We start from the raw sequence: 22543 nt of genomic DNA on the forward strand, positions 1-22543 counted from the left end.
TGTATATTATGGTTTAGATCCATAAAATTTCTTTTGAAAATGTTAAAAGTAGATCAAAATTATACGGAAGTGAAAGTTTTTGTTTCATAGTTCAGGTCTATTATAATTGCAGCCTATGAAATTTTATGAGTAATAAATTCTGTTCTCTTGGAATATTATTTGAAATCAGTTGATATTCATAGGCTGAGAAACATGAAATAAATCTTTCTTTATTGAGAAACTAGAATTTAAAATTAAATTCTGGAATTTTATACACAAACTTTGAACACCTAAAAATTTTCAATAATTCTTAGCCATTATTCAATTCATCATAATTTGAATTGTTCACCACACGTTGAGTAAATTCAGAAAAAAAAAATAGAGGTAGAGTATAGAAATATTTTAATATATTTAGAATTTTTATTAATACATGGCTCTACATCACTAAATACACAAAATTAACCTATAAAACTTAACTAAAAACATTCATCCAATAATCCCGTCAGTAAAAAAAAATATTACGTTTAAGTGAACACCTTTCATCTTAATTATTATATTCAAAGAAAATTATGAACATTTTCTGGTTTACAAAATAAATTTTGTAATGTGAAGGTTGACAGGATATTTCAAATCGTAAGAAAACATAGTAATATGATTGTATAAATAAGTCAACTTCTTAGGCTCTTTCTCCACGAATTCTACGGGCCAGTTGGATGTCCTTGGGCATAATAGTGACACGCTTGGCATGGATAGCACACAAATTAGTGTCTTCAAACAAACCTACCAAGTAGGCTTCGCTGGCTTCCTATAATAAAAAAAAATAGAATTGATATAAATTTATTTTTTTAATGTTTTTGAGCATGAAAAACTTTAAATGCATATCTTTCATTCAACATTGTTCTTTTCCCAAACTTTGGAGGTAATATTTTGCAACTAGTATTAGTTTTGAGAACTCAATAAAATTTTTTTTTTTTTCAAATATAAACATTTCTAAAATTGAAAAAAAAAATCACTGGTCATCATTCTCCAAAGTTGAATGATAAAATTCACGAAAGAACAGTACTTACTTGAAGAGCGCCAATAGCTGCCGATTGGAAACGGAGATCAGTTTTGAAATCTTGTGCGATTTCTCTCACTAAACGCTGGAATGGCAGTTTTCTGATGAGCAATTCAGTGGATTTTTGGTATCTTCTGATTTCACGAAGAGCGACAGTACCTGGACGATATCTGTGGGGTTTTTTCACTCCTCCAGTTGAAGGAGCCGATTTTCTCGCAGCCTTGGTAGCCAACTGTTTCCTTGGCGCTTTACCTCCAGTGGATTTACGAGCTGTTTGCTTGGTACGAGCCATTTTAAGATCTAGAGAAATAAAACATTAATTTCCCGCCAAATAAGAAGTAATCCAAAACAATGCAACTTCTTATACTTATTAGATAGAAATACGGTTGAAATCTAAACTTACTGATGGAATAAGTTTACGAGAGAAGCTATGAAAAAATTGGTTTTTCAATCATACCAAAACAATTGATACAAATCTTAATCAAACAAAATGGCGGTTATGAACGTCAGGAAACCTAACTGAAGATGAAACAACCACTATTGAAATGCATAAAGAAATATTAAACGAAATGAAAATGTATTTATGATGAAAAATAGCTTATAGAAAGAAGAAAATATGAACTTAAACTCACCTGAAGTATTATTAGAACGAATTCAAAATTCCCTTCACTGTTGAAGTATAACGTTCGCTGTCGACACGCAACAAATATGATCGCTGAACACCAACTGATTACTGAACAATATCTTGACGGGAGGGAATATCTCAGCTATATCTCTGGGTTCTGTGTTTCAACATAGAATTTTCTAAAACTTCATTCTTCTTCTTCTTCTTATGCCCTACATCACTAATATTGTCGAATGACCTTATAACATGGTATAAAAAAACAGCGAACATAATTGGTTATTTTATATATGAAAATGTGCAGTGGCGTACCCATGGGAGAGATAAGGGGGATCTATCCCCCCCCGGAGGAATATCCATTAAAAGTCACAACGCGCAATAATTTAATTGTATAAAAATTTAATCAATGAATTCATCAACCAGCGGTTATATCAAAAAGGTTTGATTGAAATGTTCTATTTGTTCTGGTAATATCGATTCCAATAATATCTATGATCCGACTATCGTCGGCATGTACTTACGGGCTATAAATGCCGAATTGATGATAAAAATGAACAATCAGGTAAAAATCAATAAGATTTTGAGTAAAAGCTCCAAACTACTCGAATTGTAAATCAATCTCAAGAAGTGTTTGTAAATTCAAAGGACATCGGAAAAAAATAATCAAAATTTGGTTTATTATCAAAAAAATCAAAATTTAGATAATAAAACACTACACACAATATCAGAGTTGACTGATTTCCTGTCTAAAAGATGTCAACTTTTGGAAACAATTGAAAACAAAAGCAAATCTTCAACTAATCCCTATCGAGAAAACAAAATACATTCAAATTTAGCAACGCAAAAGCAAACATGTTCATTTTGTAAAGAAAACCATTTCAATTATAAATGTCATAAATGTCTACAAACGAAAGATTAGAAGAAGTTAAAAGAACCAAGCTTTGCACTAATTGCTTAAGAGATAATCACTCACAATCAAAATGCAAATCACTTTCTAAATGCCGAATTTGTAAGAAAAGGCACACATACGTTACTCCATAACAATTCTAAAAGTCCAAATTTCTCGGTAACTGAAACTGACGTCTCTAGTAATTATTCAGTACCTACTCAGGTAGAAGAAAATGATAATCCAAAAACCCATCAACCAAATTCGACTTTCACTTCAGTCATCATCATCATCATTCAGCCCTAAACCGTCCACTGCTGGACATAGGCCTCCCCAAGGCACTTCAGTACTAGACAATAATCCGACTAAATTCTCTATTTTCAAAAGGTTCTTAGGTAATACTACCAACGGCTAAAATTAATATTTTTGGCTCAAAGAGAAAACTAATATCGTGTAGAGCAATTCTAGATACTGGGTCACAAAGCTATTTCATATCTTCGTCTTTAGCAAAAAAAGTGAGCCTGTTAGTGTTAACGAGTGTTACCCCTGTACCTGTACCGGTGGCGACTCTAAGGGGGAGGGGCCAGGCCCCCCTAAAATTTGAAATACTCAGGGTAAAAAATAATCCAAAAAAAATCCAGCCCCCCTGTATTTGTAAGTTGGCGTCGCCACTGACCTGTACTCATAACGATCATTTGATCAATTTAATTTTCATTTAGTGTAAAATTGGTGATCCTTAAAATGGGATCAGAAGGGTAAAGACTGCCAAAATTCGTAACAATTAAGGTTGCAGCCCTCAGGTAGAAACCTGAAATTCCCAATCATCACCTCCCATCTGAACTATCAGAAGGATCAAGGAATTTTACCCATCCTATTCAACTTAAAATCAAACAGTTAAGAAAGCAGAGTCATATATAACGCAGGGTGCCATCTATCGGACAAATTGGGAAGTAACGGAAGAAAACTACATTTTGATAGAAAGCAAAAACGTGCAAAAGTAAAAACATGGGGAAGTTGTTTTGCAAGTAAAACTCCATCTAATATTTTCTAAAGAAGCAGAATATATTTTTTAAACGATAAAAATTCCTATTAATTGAATGTACAAATTAAATATTTTATCACTATAGAGATTCGAGATTGTTAGGATCTATCTTGAACAAGAATTGATTGATGTAACGACATTGAAAAAAATTCAACGTCTTGATATTTGTTGCAAGCCCTAACTACTTACGTTTATTCGAGATTTCGATTAGCCAAATCATTAAAAATACATATACATATATTGCTAATAAAAGAATAATTCAATAGCTACATAAAATTAAATAATTGTTTACATTTTAGAATGCAACTGCATTAATATAGGTTATTTCTATCTATAAAAACATTTAATCTTCAAGTCACTCTCTACAAACAGTATATTAAAGCTTTTCGTTATAAAAAATATCACACAAATGAAATCAAAGAAAATTACATAAACTTAAATATTGTATTTAATTTTATACATTCGTTAGGTCCAACAGATTTATAATATTTTGGAAGAACTAAGTCATTTTGTAAAGAAATCTGAATTTGGTTCATTAGGACTAACAAATCGATCAACAGTATTTAAAATATTGATTATTTCTCTCAGTTGTACAGTGAACAAAATGTAAACACACTGGCCAAAAGAAAACTTGAAATCGATGTTTTACGTAAAATCGTCAATATAAAAAACGCTCAAAAATAATCTAATTTTTTTGCACTGGTAAAAAAGGGAAAATAAATATAGTTATGAAACCCATTAAAAAAAATTAATAAATATTATAGATTCAATTTGATCAGTGACGAAAATTATAACTAGTAAAAAATAAAATTGGACCCTAGCTTTCTTGTAATAAAAATAAAGATAACTAGTGTATACAAGATCACTCATTCAGAACGTCATACACAATTATATGATCTTGAAAAAGTTGTTAAAGCATCGACACTCCATAAAAACTCAGGATATCAAAAGAATACAACTATTCGCACAATATTTCAATGAACTTCAAGAATAGAAAAACATCGAATCGATTGATATTTTTTTGACATCCTTTGATGGTGCAACACTTGAGAAAATTCTTTCTATTCACACTGAATTTTAAATTCTTTTACTTAATCTCAATACGACGAACCTGAACAATGTATTTTGGTATATTAATATCAATGGAACCAACGAGGTACTAATTTACAAAAGCATTTTAAAAAAATCAATTCGATTTCTGAACGCAATATTAGACTTGTTGAAAATTTTGTCTTAGTAGCTACAGGAGAAGATCGAAGGCAGGAAACTGAGTTCAGATTGAGTTTTTGTAGCATGACAGGGAATTTTTTCAATGAACTAGTAATAAATATTATCTAGGTAGCTAATTCAGTTTTAAGGTTATCTAGGTAGGTTACTTGTTAGGTTAGGTTAGGTTATATTTAGGTTATTGTTATTTGTGAAGTTCTGATTTCAGTTTTCATTTTGCAAAAAAGGATTGGGAATAATTCTTTGTTTCAATTGATAATTACAACCCTTAAATATAATATCATTCAGGAAAGTTAGATACCAAACTCAGTCTCCCGTTAATGATCTTGTCCTAATGAGATATCTATTTTAAACTTGTTTCTTTCGATGTCCCATTCCGACAGTTATACAGAAATTAAAATAATATATCATTCAAATAAATAACAACCATCAGGGCGGATTTTAAAGCTTATACATACATACATCGTCTAATATTATTTCTTAAAACTGACATTTTGTTTATTGCGAGATGGTCAGACTCAAGAAATGGCAGAAAAAGTTAGTTACTCTTTAATTTAGTATATAAATCTTTGGGCAATTTCATACAACCTCATAAATGCTCAGCTAGTACTCAAAAAAATAAAATTAGAATAATACTGAGTGAGAAGACGTAAAATATAAAATAATACTGCCAAAGTGAAATGCTCCGATGGGACATCAATATTCAGCACAATTTTGAATACCTCTCACCTACAATAATAACATTTTCATTTCGAGAAGTCGTGTAAGATTAACCGGAAAGAAAAACACCTAAATTCATCAGACTGTAGTTCCGTACGTGCTAAACACAACCCGTGTACTATCACTATCCAACGTAACGTCTTCCGGACTAGCTAGATCGACCCTAACACTACCCAAATTGTTTCTTTTGCGTTGACTCCAACTGCTCAAAGTCCAATGGTGCACTGTCTCCGTATTATACTGATCGCTGCTCTCTTGGACTTCTTCGACTGTCTCCGTATCCGGAGGGGGAGAATCTTCCAGGGACTCTGAGCTGGAGGTGGTGGTCGTTTCGTAAGAATTGGCGCCCCCTTGGAACCTACCAACTGCACGAGAAATCGAAATATTGTGAAAGGCTCTTTCGGGAAACAACATTGTACAGGGTGGGCAAATAAGCGAGGTAAGCGGCTATATCTCAGGATCCACTCATCGTAGAGACTTGCGGTAAAAAATTTTACTACTAAAGTGATAAAGAGGACACACTGGAAATTGTTTTGAAGTGTATACTTATACCGCTAGGGGGCGTAATAGCTACCGTCGAGTAGAAACATGAATTTTACTCGAAAATGTTTCATATGAAGTTGAAGAAGAAATATCATCACTGTAATCCTTGGAAAATTCTCTTTCTTTTTGAATTATCACTTTCGATTTTTCGACATCAAATAAGGGTAGGTGAAAGGGACAAATCTGACTAATTGAAACGCCTGTAACATCAGTTTGGCTCAACATTTTTGAGAAATTAGATCTCGTCTGAAAGATAATATCTTGTTGATTGAGGACAAAATATAGTCATGATAAATTTGTTTGTGCTACTTTCGGTAGGGGGCGCTAAGTCTGATTTCATTGTTTTGTTCATTTTACTCCGAAATTTCAAATGTAATGATAGGATTTCCTTAACATAAACAGAAATTTTATCAAATTTGCATGAAAAAACCTGAAGGTCGCAAAGCGATAATTTCAGGCGTTCTAAAGTTATGGCCGAAAGAAGATATTCTTCAACTGATGCACTGCGAAAAACCAAATTGTGTCTTTAAGTTCTGAGGGAAACAGAAATCCCATCAAATTTGTATGAAAAAACCAAAAGGTCGCAAAACGATAGCTTTAGGTGTTCAGGAGTTATGGACGAAAAAAGATATTCTTCAACTGATGCACTGAAAAACTAAATTGTGTCTTCTTTCGGCCATAACTCCAGAACGCCTGGAGCTATCGCTTTGCGATTTTTTGTTTTTTTTATACAAATTTGATGGGATTTCTGTTTCTCATAGAACATAAAGACACAATTTGGTTTTTCGCAGTGCATCAGTTGAATAATATCTTCTTTCGGCCATAACTTCAGAACGCCTGAAATTATCGCTTTGCGATATTCAGCTTTTTTCATGCAAATTTGATGGAATTTCTGTTTCTGTTAAGGAAATCCTATCATTACATTTGAAATTTCGGAGTAAAATGAACAAAACAATGAACTTCTGACTTAGCGCCCCCTACCGAAAGCAGCAAAAACAAATTCATCATGACTATATTTTGTCCTCAATCAACAAGATATTATCTTTCAGACGAGATCTAATTTGCTCAAAAATGTTGAGCCAAACTGAAGTTACAGGCATTTTAATCAGTCAGACTTCTCCCTTTCACCCACTCTTATTTGATGTCGTAAAATCGAAAGTGACAATTCAAAAAGAAAGAGAATTTTCCAAGGATTACAGTGATGATATTTCTTCTTCAACTTCATATGAAACATTTTCGAGTAAAATTCATTTTTCTACTCGACGGTAGCTATTACGCCCCCTAGCGGTATAGGTATACACTTCAAAACAATTTCCAGTGTGTCCTCTTTATCACTTTAGTAGTAAAATTTTTTACCGCAAGACTCTACGATGAGTGGATCCTGAGATATAGCCGCTTACCTCGCTTATTTGCCACATATTTTATCGAATTTTGAGCAGAGAGTGGTCCCAAATGATTCGATTTGATGAATACGTCTTAGAAAAAGCGTATAATTTCATATCGGTGCTTTCCACTCTCAATTCTTTCTCATTTGCACCGAGAAAAATGTACTTACCGGTCTCATCGATTGCGGCATGACTATCTTCTATTCCCTGCAGTATGTTTTGACAGATGTCAGATTCTAGTGGTATTGGATCATCAGAATCCCTATTATAAATAGTAACAGCTATGTGAGCGGGATGCGGTATAGGTAAGGGAATGATCATTTTTTCCGTAGTTCTAGTCTTGTGGGTCCTCTTCCAAGACATCCACAAATGGTTTTTGGTTATCATCTTCACCTTACATAGACCTACTGAGGATTCTCTGCAAATATACATTTATTGGTTGCGATAAAAAAATTTACCAAAATTTGGTGTTGTTTCAAGTTTATCAGCTTTAATTGTAAATAAAACTTCCTCTTATAGATATTTCTTCGGCCAATTTTAGAATCGATGAAATAAAATTAGATGAATAAAACATTTTTTCCTTTTTTCTATGTATCGTGCTGCAAACTTACGTTTTTTTATCGGTTTTTCGGCCCGTGGCAGTTTTCTTAGATCTAGGATTAAATGCAGAAACATCTAAAAATGGTGAATGAACCTGAATGTTTCCTCTAGGAGTATACACATTTCCTAACAAATCAGGACCACCAGCACCTAAAAAAAAGATTGTGAAAAATCATAAACATGAAAAATTTTAGCAATATATTTTCAAAACTATTTTTCCGTTATCTGGACCCATAACCTGATATTGTTTTAAAAAGTTTCCTCCAAAGCAACGTCAATGGACTAGTTTAGTGATGTTGATAATACTATATTTGACACGATAGAATTAAAATATAGAGCAAAACTGATAAATCAGTGAAAAAATTTTGAAAATCCATCAATAAATGACTGAGAAATAGATTATTTAAATTTACGTATTTTAGTGCGGAACGTCTTTGGTCTGTGACGTCACGGCACTTGCCTGTGATCGCTACACCATAAATTACGTTTAAATACTCAGCCGCGCTAAGGCTCTCGCGCCGTTTGTAGTTGTACAGTGTAGTTTTAACTCGAGTTTTGTTTTTATGTCACCGTAATGGAAGAAGGCTTCGTGAAAGGACAAAGTGACAATATGCCTAAAATAGATATATTTGCAGTGATGGAGTTTTTTTCTTCAAATCCATCTTGTGTCAGTGCTGAAATAAAAGGAGTTAAACTTTTCAAGTAAGTATCTACTTTTGAGTTTGCTTCATCATGGTTCAACTTATAACGATGATTTATTTAAAAAACGTTTCATAAACAGTTTATAGTTGAGTACTGGTTGTTGAAGTCTATCAATGGCAAAACATATTTATGTGAGGAGTAAAAAGTAAAAAGAGAAGAAAGTATTTTATATGTATGTATATAGTAAGTTATTTTAGCCATCGTGTAACGAACAAAACACGACACGAACGGCACAAGTGATTGTACACCAATGAATTCGTAAGCACTCTGCGAATTCCTGTCGTCTAGTGTGTGACGTCACGACACTTGCACGTACTATGAAATTATTCTTCCAAGCGCATCTTCAAAGTCCCATAACTTTTTCATTTCTAGAGATATTTCAATGATTCTTCCACATTTTTGTTTCATTTTACTTAAATTTTTAGAATTAATCCTTAACAAAAAAATGAAAACTAGTCCATTGGGCTTTAATCACATGGAATCATACTTACCTAATTGAACACATTGAACCATTTCGGTAAACCGACCTAGATCAGCTTGAGGGTGTGGATCCAAACGAAAACTGGTATCCGTATGATCCAGAGGCGTTAATATGTCCAAACTGAATATTTCCGAATAGAGAAGAGCAGCTAAGCCTGCCCAATCTCCCGGCAGCAGAGCCTTGCTGTCCCAGAACTGTTCTTCCGTACAGCCAAGTTTCGTTATAATCCGATGAGGGTAGTAACGTTCAAGCATCAGAGCACCCTGCTGTATAGCAACCTAAAACAATACGAACATATTTATAAAGTCCTTCAATCCTTCAACTACTTCAGCTTACCTTCAGATCATTCGTTGTTAGTTTAACTTTACTTCTGATAGAAACGTTCAAACCGGTCTGTAGATCTCGCCTGCGTTTTTCTAATTTCTCATGCAGAACCAAAATAAAATCATTGGCTTCCTTCTCCAAATTTTTATAGGGGCCATTTTTGGCCAACTGCGTGGAAAAACTGCCAAAACAAGCGTCGACGAACTGACTAAAGTCTTTCTGAGGTTGCATTATGGTATTCTCCATGACCATTTGAAAAGCCATGAGTTCGTCCCATTCCATCTTAGCCTCGAAAGCTGCCAAAGCTTGCTCCGTACTTATTTGGAAATAGTAATCTGATGCCAAACCCGGCCCTGCAATCCTTTTCACCACGAAACTGTCGCAGGCAGGGACACGCCCACGTTTCTTGATGAGCGAATGAAAAATAGCTGCGTCCCAAAGAAGGCGGAACCAATAGCGAGCCACGCCCCCTAAAAAAGCAACCTTACAGCACTAGCATCATTCAAATCTTGTAATCATTCAATTTTGGGCTATTTAATGAGAGAAACAATATTGATTGATTGAGCGTTAACATAAATTTGTAGATTCAATACTCACCTAAAGCTACCAGAAGAGCAATTAACGGACAAACTATAGCTCCTACAAAAATAGCTGCAATTGGCTGGAGTATACCCAGGATTCCAATATTTATGATCATTACTTCGAAGAAAATGAAAAACCTGTTAATGTTTTGAAGAGGACTATCCGCATCGTATATTAAAGCGTTCATAACCTGAACAAGAAGTGTTATAACAGGCATCCATAGCACAGCTGTGAACGCTATCAACAGACTGGCTATAATTACCACCATACAAAAGACCGGAAACCCAAATAGTAATGCCATCGTTCCAAATAAACCTGTAAAACAAATACTCAACATTATTGGAGTCATTTCTTTCCACAAAATAGCAATTCTTGCTACAGAAGAAAACAAAAAAATTACGAATTTACCTTTAATTACATAATTCCAAATTCTGTTGATATGCCTTGTGAAACCTTTCCCGATAAAACCAGTATCTGGTTTTGTTTCAAAATGGGTTCTCGATTTCGAAATGTGCCTCCAGAGGCTTATTAATCTCGATGTGAGAGTCGGTGTCAAGCTACTTTTTCTAGGAAAAAGTGTCCCGTTCACTTGAGACAATTCCAAATCGGGCATAAATGGTTCGATATTTAAAAGAGCTCTAAGACCTACTGGGCTGCACCAGGGCAGAATGACACCAAAGAGAAACATCGCGTTCCAAGTCCAACACCAAGTTCGATGAAAGTAATTGAATATTCTCCACATCGGCCACCTAGTTGTAGTCGTACGTCCCACTTCTTTTTCCACCAAAAATACCTGAAATTAAAAAGAGGATAAATAGTTAGAGGCCAAATATAACTGGTAAGAAGCACTGTTTGTGTTCTCTATAGAACACAGAATAGTGCTCTTTTTAGGTTACGGGTTAGAGGTTATATCTACTGTCTAAAATTTTTTTATCAAATACGTTGTATTTTGATTGCTAATAATAAAAAAAAATAAAATTATAAACAATAAGTATTATCCCAAAATGAATCTTACTGGTTGACTGGGATCAGATCTTGGAGTTGTTATTGTTGTAGCTTGCTTGCTCAATACGGTCGGAATAACCTCAGATTGACCTTGAAAATTCCTCCGTACCACCCAGTTCATCGGTAGCCAAATCTGAGTAGGCCAAAGGAAGCTGCGTGTAGGTGTCTTCACCTTCCTCAATTCTCTCAGAAGGGCAGGTTCTCTCTGTTGAAAACAAGAAACTGATCCACCATTTTCACCTTTTTTTTCTCTATCTCTCACCTCTTTCATAAAAGTCAAATCCCTATTTAAAAAATAAACTGTTTGTACTAATTTTTGCGAATTGCAAAGATTCAGAGCTTCTTCGTGGGTACTCCATTGATTTTCGTGAACGAATTTCGTTTCCGTGTTGCTCAGCCTGAATTGAAGCCATGGCTCTATCCTAGATAAAACGGGATGCATGTTGTTCAATTTAATTTTCATTTCTTCCAAGGTTTTCGAAAGCCGCCTTTGTACATTCTCAGTTGCTCTGCAACAACAACAAAAATTATTTACGATCTTCGATTTGAAATTGTTGCTTACTTATGCATCAACACAACACTTTGAGCTTGTTGAATAAGAAGTTGAGCAACCCCATCTCCTAAAGCCTGTATTTCGGAATTGGAGCATATACTGCTGTACACTCGTTGCAAATATTCTTTCATCACTGCTTCGTTAACCTCCTAAAACGGAACATGGATATCTGAAATACACAAATAATGCAATACTAACTTGTTCGATATCCGAATCGGCCATCTTCTGGGCCCTCAACTCAGCGATGAGCTTTTCCCTGAAGTGTAAAAACCATCCTCTCGTTTCTTTCTCTAATATTGTCACTAATATCGGGATGGCTTTTCTCATTAAACTTTTATCCCATAACCTCAAATCTAATTCAACGGCAGAAGGCGTTAAAAACGTATATGGAACTGAAACGGGAATGTTCGAACACTCCCTAGCTACCTCGAATTTTTCTGTTATTGCACGATGCAGCTGCTTTTTTATGTAGGAGCATAACATCTCCAACGATTCTTCATTTTCGGGCTGCAATAGAGAGAATAAATAATGCACAAACCTAACGGCAATCAGAATAAGAACTTACCCTACAAACTAGTTCCGCAACTAAATATTTGTTCCTTTCCTCTTTTATTTTATTATCCAAATTATGTGCCTGTAAACTAGGTAATCCAATTAAGAGATCTAAAATTCTCAAAAGTCCAGCTATGAGAGCTTTAACAGATTGTGCAACGCTGAAATACGAATCGAATATTCTTCCTCTGGCAATTACAACAAGAAACTTCATAGCTAAGGCCAGATCGTTCAGAAGACTTTCTCGACTTTTCTCTGTACCTTTTTGTAGAAGATCGGATAATTTCCAACAATGCTGTTGTCCAGGAAAATTGATAGACTCTACATAGAACTGCCTAAAAATACGATAATGTCATTCATAACGTGTTTTTATATGGATTCAAGTCACAAAATCTTACAGGGTGTGTAATTGAAATACATGCTTGCATCAACAATGTCATAGACATGTAATGCTTAAAAATTAAAATCCAATAATTTGAGCTTCGTTTTGTTGGAACATCAAGCTACAAAATAAAAATGGAATTTTGAAAACACAAGCAAATCTTGTATAAAAAACAAAAAGATAATGTACATCAAATAACATGGTGTATCAACATTTTTCCCAGAATTAAAAACATTTATCGAATTTCGCTCAATAAAGAAACATATTTAGGGGAATTCTAATAATTTCATCATATTGAACAACTAAGTTTTACTTTAAAATTGATGTGTTTTTACATATTGATATTCATTTCTTGAGTGAAACATCACTCATGAATTATATTTTATTTTCGAAGATGAAATAGAGAAATGGAGGATATTTGCAACAGAAAAAAGGAGAAGAACTGAGCAAGCAGCTGGTTTTATTAAAAACCTGATAGGATTCTATCAATGTTCACATTATATACAAAAAAAAAAAGTTAATCACATGCTATAGAGGTTAATGACTTTCGCCTTGAAATGAAACTATTCAAAATAAAAGATAGCACAAAAGATTACTGCCTTTGCCATGGAGATCGGAAGGGGATATTTTTGATGCACAACAAGAATAATCGAACAAATATACAAGACAGATCACAGCATATACAAAAACATACCCATCCCGCCTAACAGAGTCAAGCTGTTGTTGATTCAGCCTTTTGGGCTTTCCAAATTTATCCTTATGCAAGCTTCACAAAACAATTGTAAATTAACTAAGAGTTGCATAGACCACAATGGCTTTTACATGAAGTTTTTCAAAATATCAACATTCACATATTTCTGAACACGTCTCTATTGACATAACCTAACAGAACCTATCTAAGTACTATATACGTATGATGAGATTAGTGATCATGGAAATTGAAATCCTAGAGCGCCTTTTGCATAGATTGATTTATTTCCTTTGTCTATACTTTAAAACAATATTAACCTATTAAATTTTCGATTATTTTAAAATGAATCATATTTCTACTTCCAACAATACTAAACAAAATTATTCCTTTTGTTCTATGGTTTGACTTCAATATTCCTTCCTTACAATACAGTTCGCCTAATATTATAGCGTATAGTCAATTTATTATGCTAAGAAAAAAATGTTTTTATAATTTAAGGTAATATCACTCTTACCCTTTCTCTCTGATGTATTCCAGCTGTTTGCCAGTAAGTTTCCTATTTTCCCCTTTCGTGTCAACAGCTACAGCGTCCAATTCATCAAAAGAAGGAGCAATGAAGAGGTCTCGAAGATGGCACTTCGTCCGGCACCTTCCTAAAGAACCCTCTGAAGATAATTGAGAAGTTTGCAGAGAGTCCATTTGAGACAAGGGATTTGGTAGAACTGCAACAAAATAAAAAGATATTGCGTTGTAAAATTCTATGGTTCAAGCTATGACTTTTCTTAAATGGCATGGTGAACAACCAGAAAATAGATGAGATGTCACTTATGGATCTCACCGATGGGAAAAGTTTTCCAATGGTACAAGAATTGTTCAGCCACTTGTTTGATGTTATTGACCAGCTGTGTCACCTCAGGTGGTGCCCCCACAAGATTGACTTCGAACTGGATAGGCTCCTTTTCAGGTTGTAGTGAGTCACCCTGAACTCCATTCTCATGAGGTTTCAAAGGAAATAAGGTTGTTGGACGGTTGCAGAAAGCTGGTTTAGTGCCTTGTTCTAGCAGTCCTTGAGTCGATCTGAATTCTTGCCGATTGGTTACTAGAAAAACATAACCTCAACTCAATGATTATCTAGTATTCTATTACCATTTCAAAGTTCAGAACAAGTAGATACTGATTAAATAGCAGTGATTTTCAATAAAAATACTAACATAAATATAAAAAAGTAATAGTATTAGATTAGTTTGAAATATAAATTTAAATCCAAATGCACTGTTGCCATTTTTCAAAATTTATGAGTAGGCAACCACCATTACAATAACAAAGCTTTAAGGGTGGTTAGAAAATTGGAATTTATCTGGGATAAGATATTCCCAAATTAAGTATGACAGATAAATTAAAAGCTCTAAGGAAGAAAAAACAGAGGAAGAGTTATGGGTGATTTTATACAAACTTACAGGATTCATTTTCATCTACCCTTTCATGAACACTAGACTTGGACCTATGATGTCCATATTTTCTAGTTCTTTGATTTTCATATTCAGAATTCACACTTTGAGCTGAATCAGACTGATTATTTACAGATTCAAGAGAGCTATTTCTGTTATGGCTACCAGAACCAATTCTTTTGTGAGTACCTGATTTAGTACTGAAACTAGGCCTGGAAGTCATTTCTTTGATTTCTAATACAGTTAAGTCATTTCAAGAATTTCCATTCATTTCCTAAAAAATAAAACATGAATTCATAAAGTGTAAGAAAATCAACAAACAACAATTGCTTGTGAAATAATGCTACAACCTAATAAAATCTGAAACTTATGTTTTATTGTACTATTTAATAGTATTGGAACTGAAATCAAACTAAATAAATAGCCAAGGATACTACAATTCCCTTGAATTTTCGAAAACATACACATTAACTACAGCATTTTTGTATTCTATTAATAGAGAATAGGGTCAAATGAGCTGTGTGTGGGAAACATGAAAAATAATTTGTATGAATTGGAACAAAATCATTGTTATGTCATAACCTCAAAACATTATATCGAGTTTTTTAAAGGTATAATTCAACGAAAACAGTTAACAACTAGTTGTAATTCTCTACTTACAAATAGTCTGTTTTAGTAACAATAGAATCATAAAATTGGTTATTCTAATTATTTCAATACATGTCGTTGAAATTTTTGAATTATCATTATTTAGCATTTTGATAATTATCATTTATTTATATGTTCACACATTATCATTAGTATTTGTTTATAGTGTGAAATTTCCAAATTTCCATCAGTTAGATTAATTTCATGCATATCGAAATTTGACAACTACACCCAAAAATCAGTTTTGTCAATGTTGCCAATCTAACAAATCTAGTATCTAGTCCTTTAACATAGAACAATACTACTACTAACTTATTATTAGTTGAAATATTTTGAATATACTATTAGGAACATATGAATACGAAATAGTAGAACGAATAAAAATAGTGATGTACAAAATCTTCAAATTATATTCGAAAAATATTTTCGAATGATTTATATGTCATACGTCAAAATATATTTCTTTATGTTCTACGATCAAAATTTCCAAGTTTCTATGATCACTTAACTGTTTTCTTCTGACTTGACAGTGATTAATAAGTGATAGTGAATCTGAAATAGTAATTTATTATATTCTGCAAGACATATTAAAGATTTGTGAAATATGTCTCTATTCGGAGATTTCGATATGTTGGAGAACGATCCTTTCTTTGGGTAAGCAGGCTCATTTCAAAAAAGAGAGAAATATTATAGGTTGAAATTCTTTCTCGAAAATATTCCGCCATGCTGTTTCTAGAAATTCTTAGTCGATTTAATATACCGAATTATTCTAGCAAAAATTCCTATATCTTTTCAATGAACTTGGAATTGAAGGATGAGATATTAATACTATTCAATATGCCATTTAAATATGATAATTTTACCAATATAATCATTTTTAACTCCGACTACAATATGGGTTCATAAAAATTGTAAATGTCATATACTTTCTATAATATTCTAATAATTAATTGAAGAGCTTTTTAAATCTCAGCAGTACCCTTGTAAATTGGCTTGCGAAATTGTAATTATCACACTAAATATTGCTCAATAGTTTATTTGAATAATTGATAATAATAAGTCATATGGAATATAACTTTTTAGTTCTTCCCACAAAATTATAGTTTTTTGTTGGCCTTTTAGCTCTTTCTTGGATTAAATTTTTGATAGTATAGGATGTAATATTCTGTTTCAAAAGTCTACCTTTTGATCTTACTGCTATATAAATTTAGAGCCAAAATTTGATGTATTTTTACTTACAGGTCTCACATGCGTACCATGAGACAGATGAATTCTATGGTGAATTCTTTATTAGCTGATCCCTTTGGAGACATGATGGGTGGATTTGGCAACTTCATGTCGCCACGTCCTCATAGAAACATGTTCAATTCAATGATGCCCATAATGCCTAATTTTAACAGACTTCTCAATGACAACATGGTAAATAATGCATTCAGTAGCAGCAGTAGTACCATAGTAAGCATGACTTCAGGACCCGATGGTCGTCCCCAAGTTTATAAAGCAACCTCCAGTACTCGTTGTGGTCCAGGAGGTATCAAAGAAACTCAACAAACTGTTACAGATTCTATAACTGGTACCAAAAAAATGGCAATAGGACATCACATTGGTGAAAGGGCTCACATCATTGAAAAGGAACAAAACATGCATACAGGTAGAATTGTGAATTCTATACAGTGTGGACAGTGAAATAAGATTTTTTTTTTAATTGCAGGAGAAAGAGAGGAAAGGGAGGAGCTGATCAATGTAGATGATGATGAAAAAGAAGAATTCAATCACGAATGGGAATCCAAAGCCAGACCTGTACGTTCTGAGGCTCGTAGAATAGTTGGTTCTAACAGAAAGTATCCTTATGGGGCACACACTTCATCATTACCTGCTATTACAGCTGGACCAAGGTTAGTAAATTTGACAATTCAAATAAATGCTTGAGTCTCTTCTGCTTTTTTTTTGTAAATTTAATATTTTTGCAAAACTTTTTTTATAAGTCAATTCTTCAAATTTTCATAACTAAGACACCTTAATTTATTTGAAATTTGTTTTTTTCATCAAGTCAATAATGTTTGTAATGATACTTATAAGCTTTTTATTTTTGCTGCTTTTTTGCACTTTTTTTAAGCACTGAAAATGTCTGCACTATAGAGTTAACATTTCTACCTGACAACCTTGAGTTGATGCAATAAGCTCTTTAAATCAGCAAGGTTATTTTGATATTTTAGAAAACAGATAGATTTCAACTTCCCAAAGATGCCATTTGACAAATTTTTCGATGCCTTTCAAATTATTTAATAATATTTATTGAGCACATAAAGAGTGGATAGAGGTTAAATTAATCTGATCAAACTCTTATAAAACCAACATACTTATTATATTTATATAATATATTTTGGAAAACATACAAATTCATAGCGTCGTGATAATTGGTTAGAATTATTTGGGTTTTAAGCTAATCGTTTTCGAGAGTTTAATCTATAAGGATATCAATAAGTACTACAAAATTTTGTATACAGTTGAATAGGCTACTGATATAAAGATAGTGTCTAATTAATGTTTAGAAATGTTTTCTCTATGGTGAAGATATTTGCTTGATTGCATGATTCTTCAATGTTATTTTCTTAATTGATGTCACGCATGGTATTGGTCCTAGTAGAAATCGCCAGGCAAGTCCGCAGTTGGTAACATCAAGAAGAAGTATAAGAGCGTCTCCATTGACACTTAGTGGTAGTAGGTAGGTAAAATGATGTTTTGACATGGTTACAAACGTAGTTTTAAATTTTGCTTTCTGACAATACACAATTAGCAGTTGAAGTATTACCACAGACCAATAAAACAAATTATTTCGCCGTTAGTAGAAAATATGTTCTTTAACCTTGAGTTTCGCAATGAACTAAGAAGGCCTACTAGGCTTGATAATAACATAACCTATGCCAACTCCAAATTCGCGGTTCATATGGAACTATCACTGCTATTGGTCACAAGAATCGTTCCTGCAATCTGATTGGCGCACTCCAAAGCACCCCAGATTCATTCATAAAAACGAGTAGGCTCGATTCAAGGTCTCGAAAACGTCTGCAGCGAATACATAAAGTGAAACATTTGTTGGTAATCTGTGGTAATACATCCTAAAAATAAATTTTGATTAATGTCACCTAACTAAAGAAATCTGCGATGAATTTTTAAAATTTTGAAGCTTCTTATCATCAAAAAACAGTCATCGAATAATTGAATTGAATTAATATTTAATCATCAGATTTTTCTCATCATATAATTAGTAACTTATAGAGTTTTCAAGGTTTATTTGCCCATTTTTCAGTTTTTTCGATTTCTCCTACATAACCCCTTCATTATCATTTATAACTAACCTTACATACTATTTAGATAAGCCGAACAGTTCTTATAAAACCTCTGTAATTCGAAATTATTTTCAGCGCAATGAACAAACCATATTCTCCAATAGGAACTACTCCAGCACGCAAAAACAGAAACATCAAAACGGTAAATGGCTCACCTCCACCTGCTGATATGTAAAACTCGCCAGAAAAACGATAGCTTTCTTTTGATTGGCTGTGTGAGTTTAAGATCTTACAGGTATTAAGAGATCTGTACCTCCCGAATTGAATTTGTTTTTTATATGTTGGATTTGGAAGAAGATGTATGTTTTTGCGAATCGAAGTGATTAAGGAAATATAATAAAAAACCGTGGATGTCAGTGAATAGTTTGAAAATAATTATGGTAGATTAGGATGGTTCTCTAAGTATTGAATTAGGCAGGGGTACTTGTCAATTCGTTTTTTTTTATGATCGGTCCATTGTAATAGAAATCAATAAAGTAAATGAGTTGATATCTAAAGTTATAATTGTAGAGCGGAAACATGAACACATGTTGATATAGATTATCCAGATTGCTTTAGAATTATCATGAATATTATTTCTCTGTTCGAAATTGCTTACTAGATTGATGGTGAGTTATTATGAATACTAAATATTATGAATATTTAAGTTGAAATTTAAAAATAAATCTGAATATCGAAATAAAGCAGTTTCAAAGTCATGGGGCACAAACATATTCCATATATTCAATAGATTGACAACTAGTAATAGCACTAATTAGGTATGTATTTGTGAGTAGGATTGTAATTTTCAAAAATAGAACTTGTTTCCTCGAGGTAATGTTTCTATGAAGAATCAAAATCTTGTATAAAAAATAATCAATTGATTTAATAGCGATAAAAATTCATGGTTTTTGATTTTTTCCTTTGTTGAGAGACATATATTTTTTTTTATATATCAATCTATGTAATTAATTTTAGATAGGTTTAGAATTAAATTTGAAGTATTTTTCAATGTTCAGCATAGTTCTTCTTCATTTATCAGCCAATTTGTAAATATTGAGTTAATTTATTTTTTATGAAATAAAAGGAAGGAGATATTTCTGTGTTTTTATATGTACGTGTGTAGATATTGATTTTATATATGATATTGAGTGAAATATATGTGATCCTTAGTCTTTCATTTTAATGCTTTTTTAAAAAAAAAACTCAAAAATTGTCCACCAGAAAAATACCTAGAACTAAAATACTTCATTATTATAAACGAGCTATTGATTTTTCCCTTATTATATTTTCACATCAATTATATCTTTAAGGCAATCTAATTATCATCCTCTCCAGGGGAAACATCAAATAAGAACGATGCTATTTTCTGAATATCTAAATTCAGGATATAATCTCCCACATGCTATTATATTTTCCTAATTTTCTATAAGTAGGTAATTCTAGCTTTCAAAATACTCAATTATTTCATCATCTGTTATAAAAATAATTATGAATCACGAATTATTAACATTTGTCTTATTTATCTTCAATATAAATCAAATTTAGCCCATTTAGAATAAATTTCAATTGGTAATCCAGATTGCTTTAGAATGGGTGATTTTCCTGTTTTTTGATTATTTAAAGGGAGAGATTTAGTATGAAATGTATATAGGTTGTCCAGTTTGAAAGGGGGAAAAATTTGATTCAATATTTTCTTATCAAACTTTGAAAATAAAGAATATAGCTTATAGAGCAAATTGATATTATTTTCCATCTTACGAACTGGCCCAGTCTGTATAATTCTGGTTTTTCATGATAATAAAAAACCAAGTTGACCATTTTTGTAGCTATGGGGAAAATAATTTAAATAAAAAAAAAGCATTTTTCTCAACGATTTATTATTTTCACATAAACTGAATCGGTATTACAAATTATAAACTTCGAAGCCATAACGACATCAAACTATTGAAGGAATGTTACAATAAGACATACCTAACTGAATAAGTTCAAACATAAGACACCTCTATTATATCACAGCTCATTAATGAATAGAATTGATATTTGCCCTAATGAATACACGATATCAATAGTTTTGAATGAGGAAGTCGTTTGTAAGCTTTCGAATCAGTTTAGTTGGCAAATGGTATGTAGGAACAATGTGTGCTCACTTTACAGTGGTACTTACAAGTAGCAAATTAAAGTCTAAATAGATTCTTCTAACTAGTTTGACTTCACTGCAACTAGATTAAGCTATTGGAAATATTTGCTTAATTATTCCCTCTCAATTTTTGGCATTTCAAGATTTCTCAAAGATTTATTTCACATCCATACAAGAAGGCTCTTCAATTACTCATACAGTTTTTTCAAATATAATACTAACCTTTTCTGTCTTCAAGAATACTTTGGAACATAACATGTGTATATTGCCGTTAATCAAATGCCACAGTTTAACTTGGCTACGCACAATAAGTTGTCATAAAACGAACAACTGGCTACCATAACATTTCCTTCATTAGGATACTTTTCAACTGATTTTTCATTCATAAAACACCAGTCTACACCATACACAAGATTCTCATGTTCGTAAAAGCTATCTATTATAGTCGATGAGTTTTCAGAAATGACATGTGCTCCACCTAACATTCCTGCTACCAAAAGATGATTTTGTGTGAAAGGGTCCCATTTAACTCGCCAAACAGGTCCTGGAATCTTGATTTCGGCTCTAGGACATTTGAAATTTCTCAGATCCCATATTCTCACATTTTCATCATAACTGAAAATTATTCTTAATTAGTTTTTTGATTTTATAAAGACTGAATATTACCTTCCGCTAGCTATAGTATATTCTTTACTAATATTTGAATGTAAGGATGTCACTCCTGCTTCATGTGATCTATTTTTTGCAATGGCTTCTGTGCCAACCCTTTGGTCATATTTATAAAATATACAATCATCTCCACCTGTTGAATGCCAAAAAAATTGGCATTAGTAGTAGCACTGATTGATTTCTGATTGAATATCTTACCTGAGAAGTATACATTACTGTCCCAATAATAAAAACCCGCTATCCAAGTCTCAAACTCATGAAATTTAACCACAGAAGTTTTTAGAGTTAGATGATTTTCTACCCATCTCAAAATATGTACACTGCCCTTTGAATCGCTACATACAATCTCAGGTTCATTTGAGTAATATTTGTTACTCGACCAGTCTAAAGATAAAATCAAGAGTTCATCATCTTCAAATGCAAATTTAAATGAATCAATTTTTCTCAACTTTAGGCCATCTTTATTATCTTTTTCCAATTTGAATATTTTCAATTTGGCTTTTGCATTAACAACTCCCAATAATATGTCATCATCAATCTTATGATGACACCATTTCTGATCAAGCACAGCTGCAGTTTCATATTCCTGTTCTAATTTCAAACCAGTATCTTCGTTGATAGAAAATAAAAGTATACGTCCTATACGTTTTTTATCAGATCCTGGAATAGGAATTGAATTCTTTTGTGTAAAATGAACTTGAAAAGACTATACAAATTGAAAAAATGGTTTTCACCTTCAGGTTTTGATAAAAGTTGATAATTTCCACAAACAAAAATATTTTGGAAATTTTCGCAAGGGCACCATTCTACAGAATCAGCATTAAAATCTGTTTTCCATTTGTACACAGTCTTAAATGATACATTTCTTGGTAAGTCTTCCTCAGAATTATCATGTAATTTTACATAAGAAGTCATTTTACATTTCTTAACCTACAATTTCAAAATAAAAATATTAACCTTTAATATTTTCGAATCA

The 22543-nt window shown here is 32.6% G+C and overlaps 4 protein-coding genes across 6 annotated transcripts; 1 reads left to right on the forward strand and 3 right to left on the reverse strand.

The window, feature by feature from the left end:
- Positions 1–364: 364 nt before the first annotated feature.
- Positions 365–1828, reverse strand: LOC123682185 (histone H3.3A). The gene is made up of 3 exons (XM_045620644.1): positions 1669–1828; positions 1047–1336; positions 365–784 (listed from the first exon to the last, which is right to left on the reverse strand). Exons 2-3 carry the CDS (start codon positions 1326–1328, stop codon positions 656–658), a joined length of 411 nt encoding a protein of 136 aa, XP_045476600.1. The 5' UTR covers positions 1329–1336; positions 1669–1828; the 3' UTR covers positions 365–655.
- Positions 1829–3585: 1757 nt separating this feature from the next.
- On the reverse strand, positions 3586–15659 carry LOC123682186. Its single transcript, XM_045620645.1, has 16 exons — positions 15442–15659; positions 14791–15055; positions 14172–14432; positions 13848–14055; positions 12274–12595; positions 11907–12215; positions 11718–11857; positions 11418–11664; positions 11166–11360; positions 10559–10943; positions 10166–10465; positions 9581–10038; positions 9255–9522; positions 8073–8211; positions 7632–7879; positions 3586–5898 (listed from the first exon to the last, which is right to left on the reverse strand). The coding sequence occupies exons 2-16, from the start codon at positions 15002–15004 to the stop codon at positions 5612–5614; spliced, it is 3981 nt and encodes a 1326-aa protein (XP_045476601.1). The 5' UTR covers positions 15005–15055; positions 15442–15659; the 3' UTR covers positions 3586–5611.
- A 270-nt stretch (positions 15660–15929) lies between these two features.
- Positions 15930–19938, forward strand: LOC123682188 (myeloid leukemia factor). Of its 3 annotated transcripts, none has more exons than XM_045620647.1 (5): positions 15930–16083; positions 16671–17080; positions 17141–17324; positions 18074–18154; positions 18855–19938. In XM_045620647.1, exons 1-5 carry the CDS (start codon positions 16034–16036, stop codon positions 18952–18954), a joined length of 825 nt encoding a protein of 274 aa, XP_045476603.1. In that variant the 5' UTR covers positions 15930–16033; the 3' UTR covers positions 18955–19938. The 3 variants fall into 3 exon arrangements, with proteins under 3 accessions (XP_045476603.1, XP_045476604.1, XP_045476605.1); XM_045620648.1 differs by having other exon boundaries at positions 18077–18154; XM_045620649.1 differs by lacking the exon at positions 18074–18154.
- A 681-nt stretch (positions 19939–20619) lies between these two features.
- On the reverse strand, positions 20620–22511 carry LOC123682187 (diphthine methyltransferase). The gene is made up of 4 exons (XM_045620646.1): positions 22302–22511; positions 21766–22227; positions 21565–21700; positions 20620–21513 (listed from the first exon to the last, which is right to left on the reverse strand). The coding sequence occupies exons 1-4, from the start codon at positions 22480–22482 to the stop codon at positions 21174–21176; spliced, it is 1119 nt and encodes a 372-aa protein (XP_045476602.1). The 5' UTR covers positions 22483–22511; the 3' UTR covers positions 20620–21173.
- Between the last annotated feature and the right edge of the window lie 32 nt (positions 22512–22543).

This window comes from Harmonia axyridis, chromosome 6 (genome assembly GCF_914767665.1).
Source record: "Harmonia axyridis chromosome 6, icHarAxyr1.1, whole genome shotgun sequence".
NCBI classification, from domain to species: Eukaryota; Metazoa; Arthropoda; class Insecta; order Coleoptera; family Coccinellidae; genus Harmonia; species Harmonia axyridis.

Coding starts and splice junctions, on each gene's coding strand:
- LOC123682188 (XM_045620647.1), top strand. CDS start 16,034: ATGTCTCTATTCGGAGATTTCGATATGTTGGAGAACGATCCTTTCTTT. Junction 16,084..16,670: donor GAGAACGATCCTTTCTTTGG/GTAAGCAGGCTC, acceptor TTTTACTTACAG/GTCTCACATGCGTACCATGA. Junction 17,081..17,140: donor GGAACAAAACATGCATACAG/GTAGAATTGTGA, acceptor TTTTAATTGCAG/GAGAAAGAGAGGAAAGGGAG.
- LOC123682187 (XM_045620646.1), bottom strand. CDS start 22,482: ATGACTTCTTATGTAAAATTACATGATAATTCTGAGGAAGACTTACCA. Junction 21,701..21,765: donor CAGTAATGTATACTTCTCAG/GTAAGATATTCA, acceptor GGCATTCAACAG/GTGGAGATGATTGTATATTT. Junction 21,514..21,564: donor TATACTATAGCTAGCGGAAG/GTAATATTCAGT, acceptor AATAATTTTCAG/TTATGATGAAAATGTGAGAA.
- LOC123682185 (XM_045620644.1), bottom strand. CDS start 1,328: ATGGCTCGTACCAAGCAAACAGCTCGTAAATCCACTGGAGGTAAAGCG. Junction 785..1,046: donor CAGCTATTGGCGCTCTTCAA/GTAAGTACTGTT, acceptor TTTTTATTATAG/GAAGCCAGCGAAGCCTACTT.
- LOC123682186 (XM_045620645.1), bottom strand. CDS start 15,004: ATGACTTCCAGGCCTAGTTTCAGTACTAAATCAGGTACTCACAAAAGA. Junction 11,361..11,417: donor ATTTGACTTTTATGAAAGAG/GTGAGAGATAGA, acceptor TGTTTTCAACAG/AGAGAACCTGCCCTTCTGAG. Junction 10,039..10,165: donor TGCTCTTCTGGTAGCTTTAG/GTGAGTATTGAA, acceptor TTGCTTTTTTAG/GGGGCGTGGCTCGCTATTGG.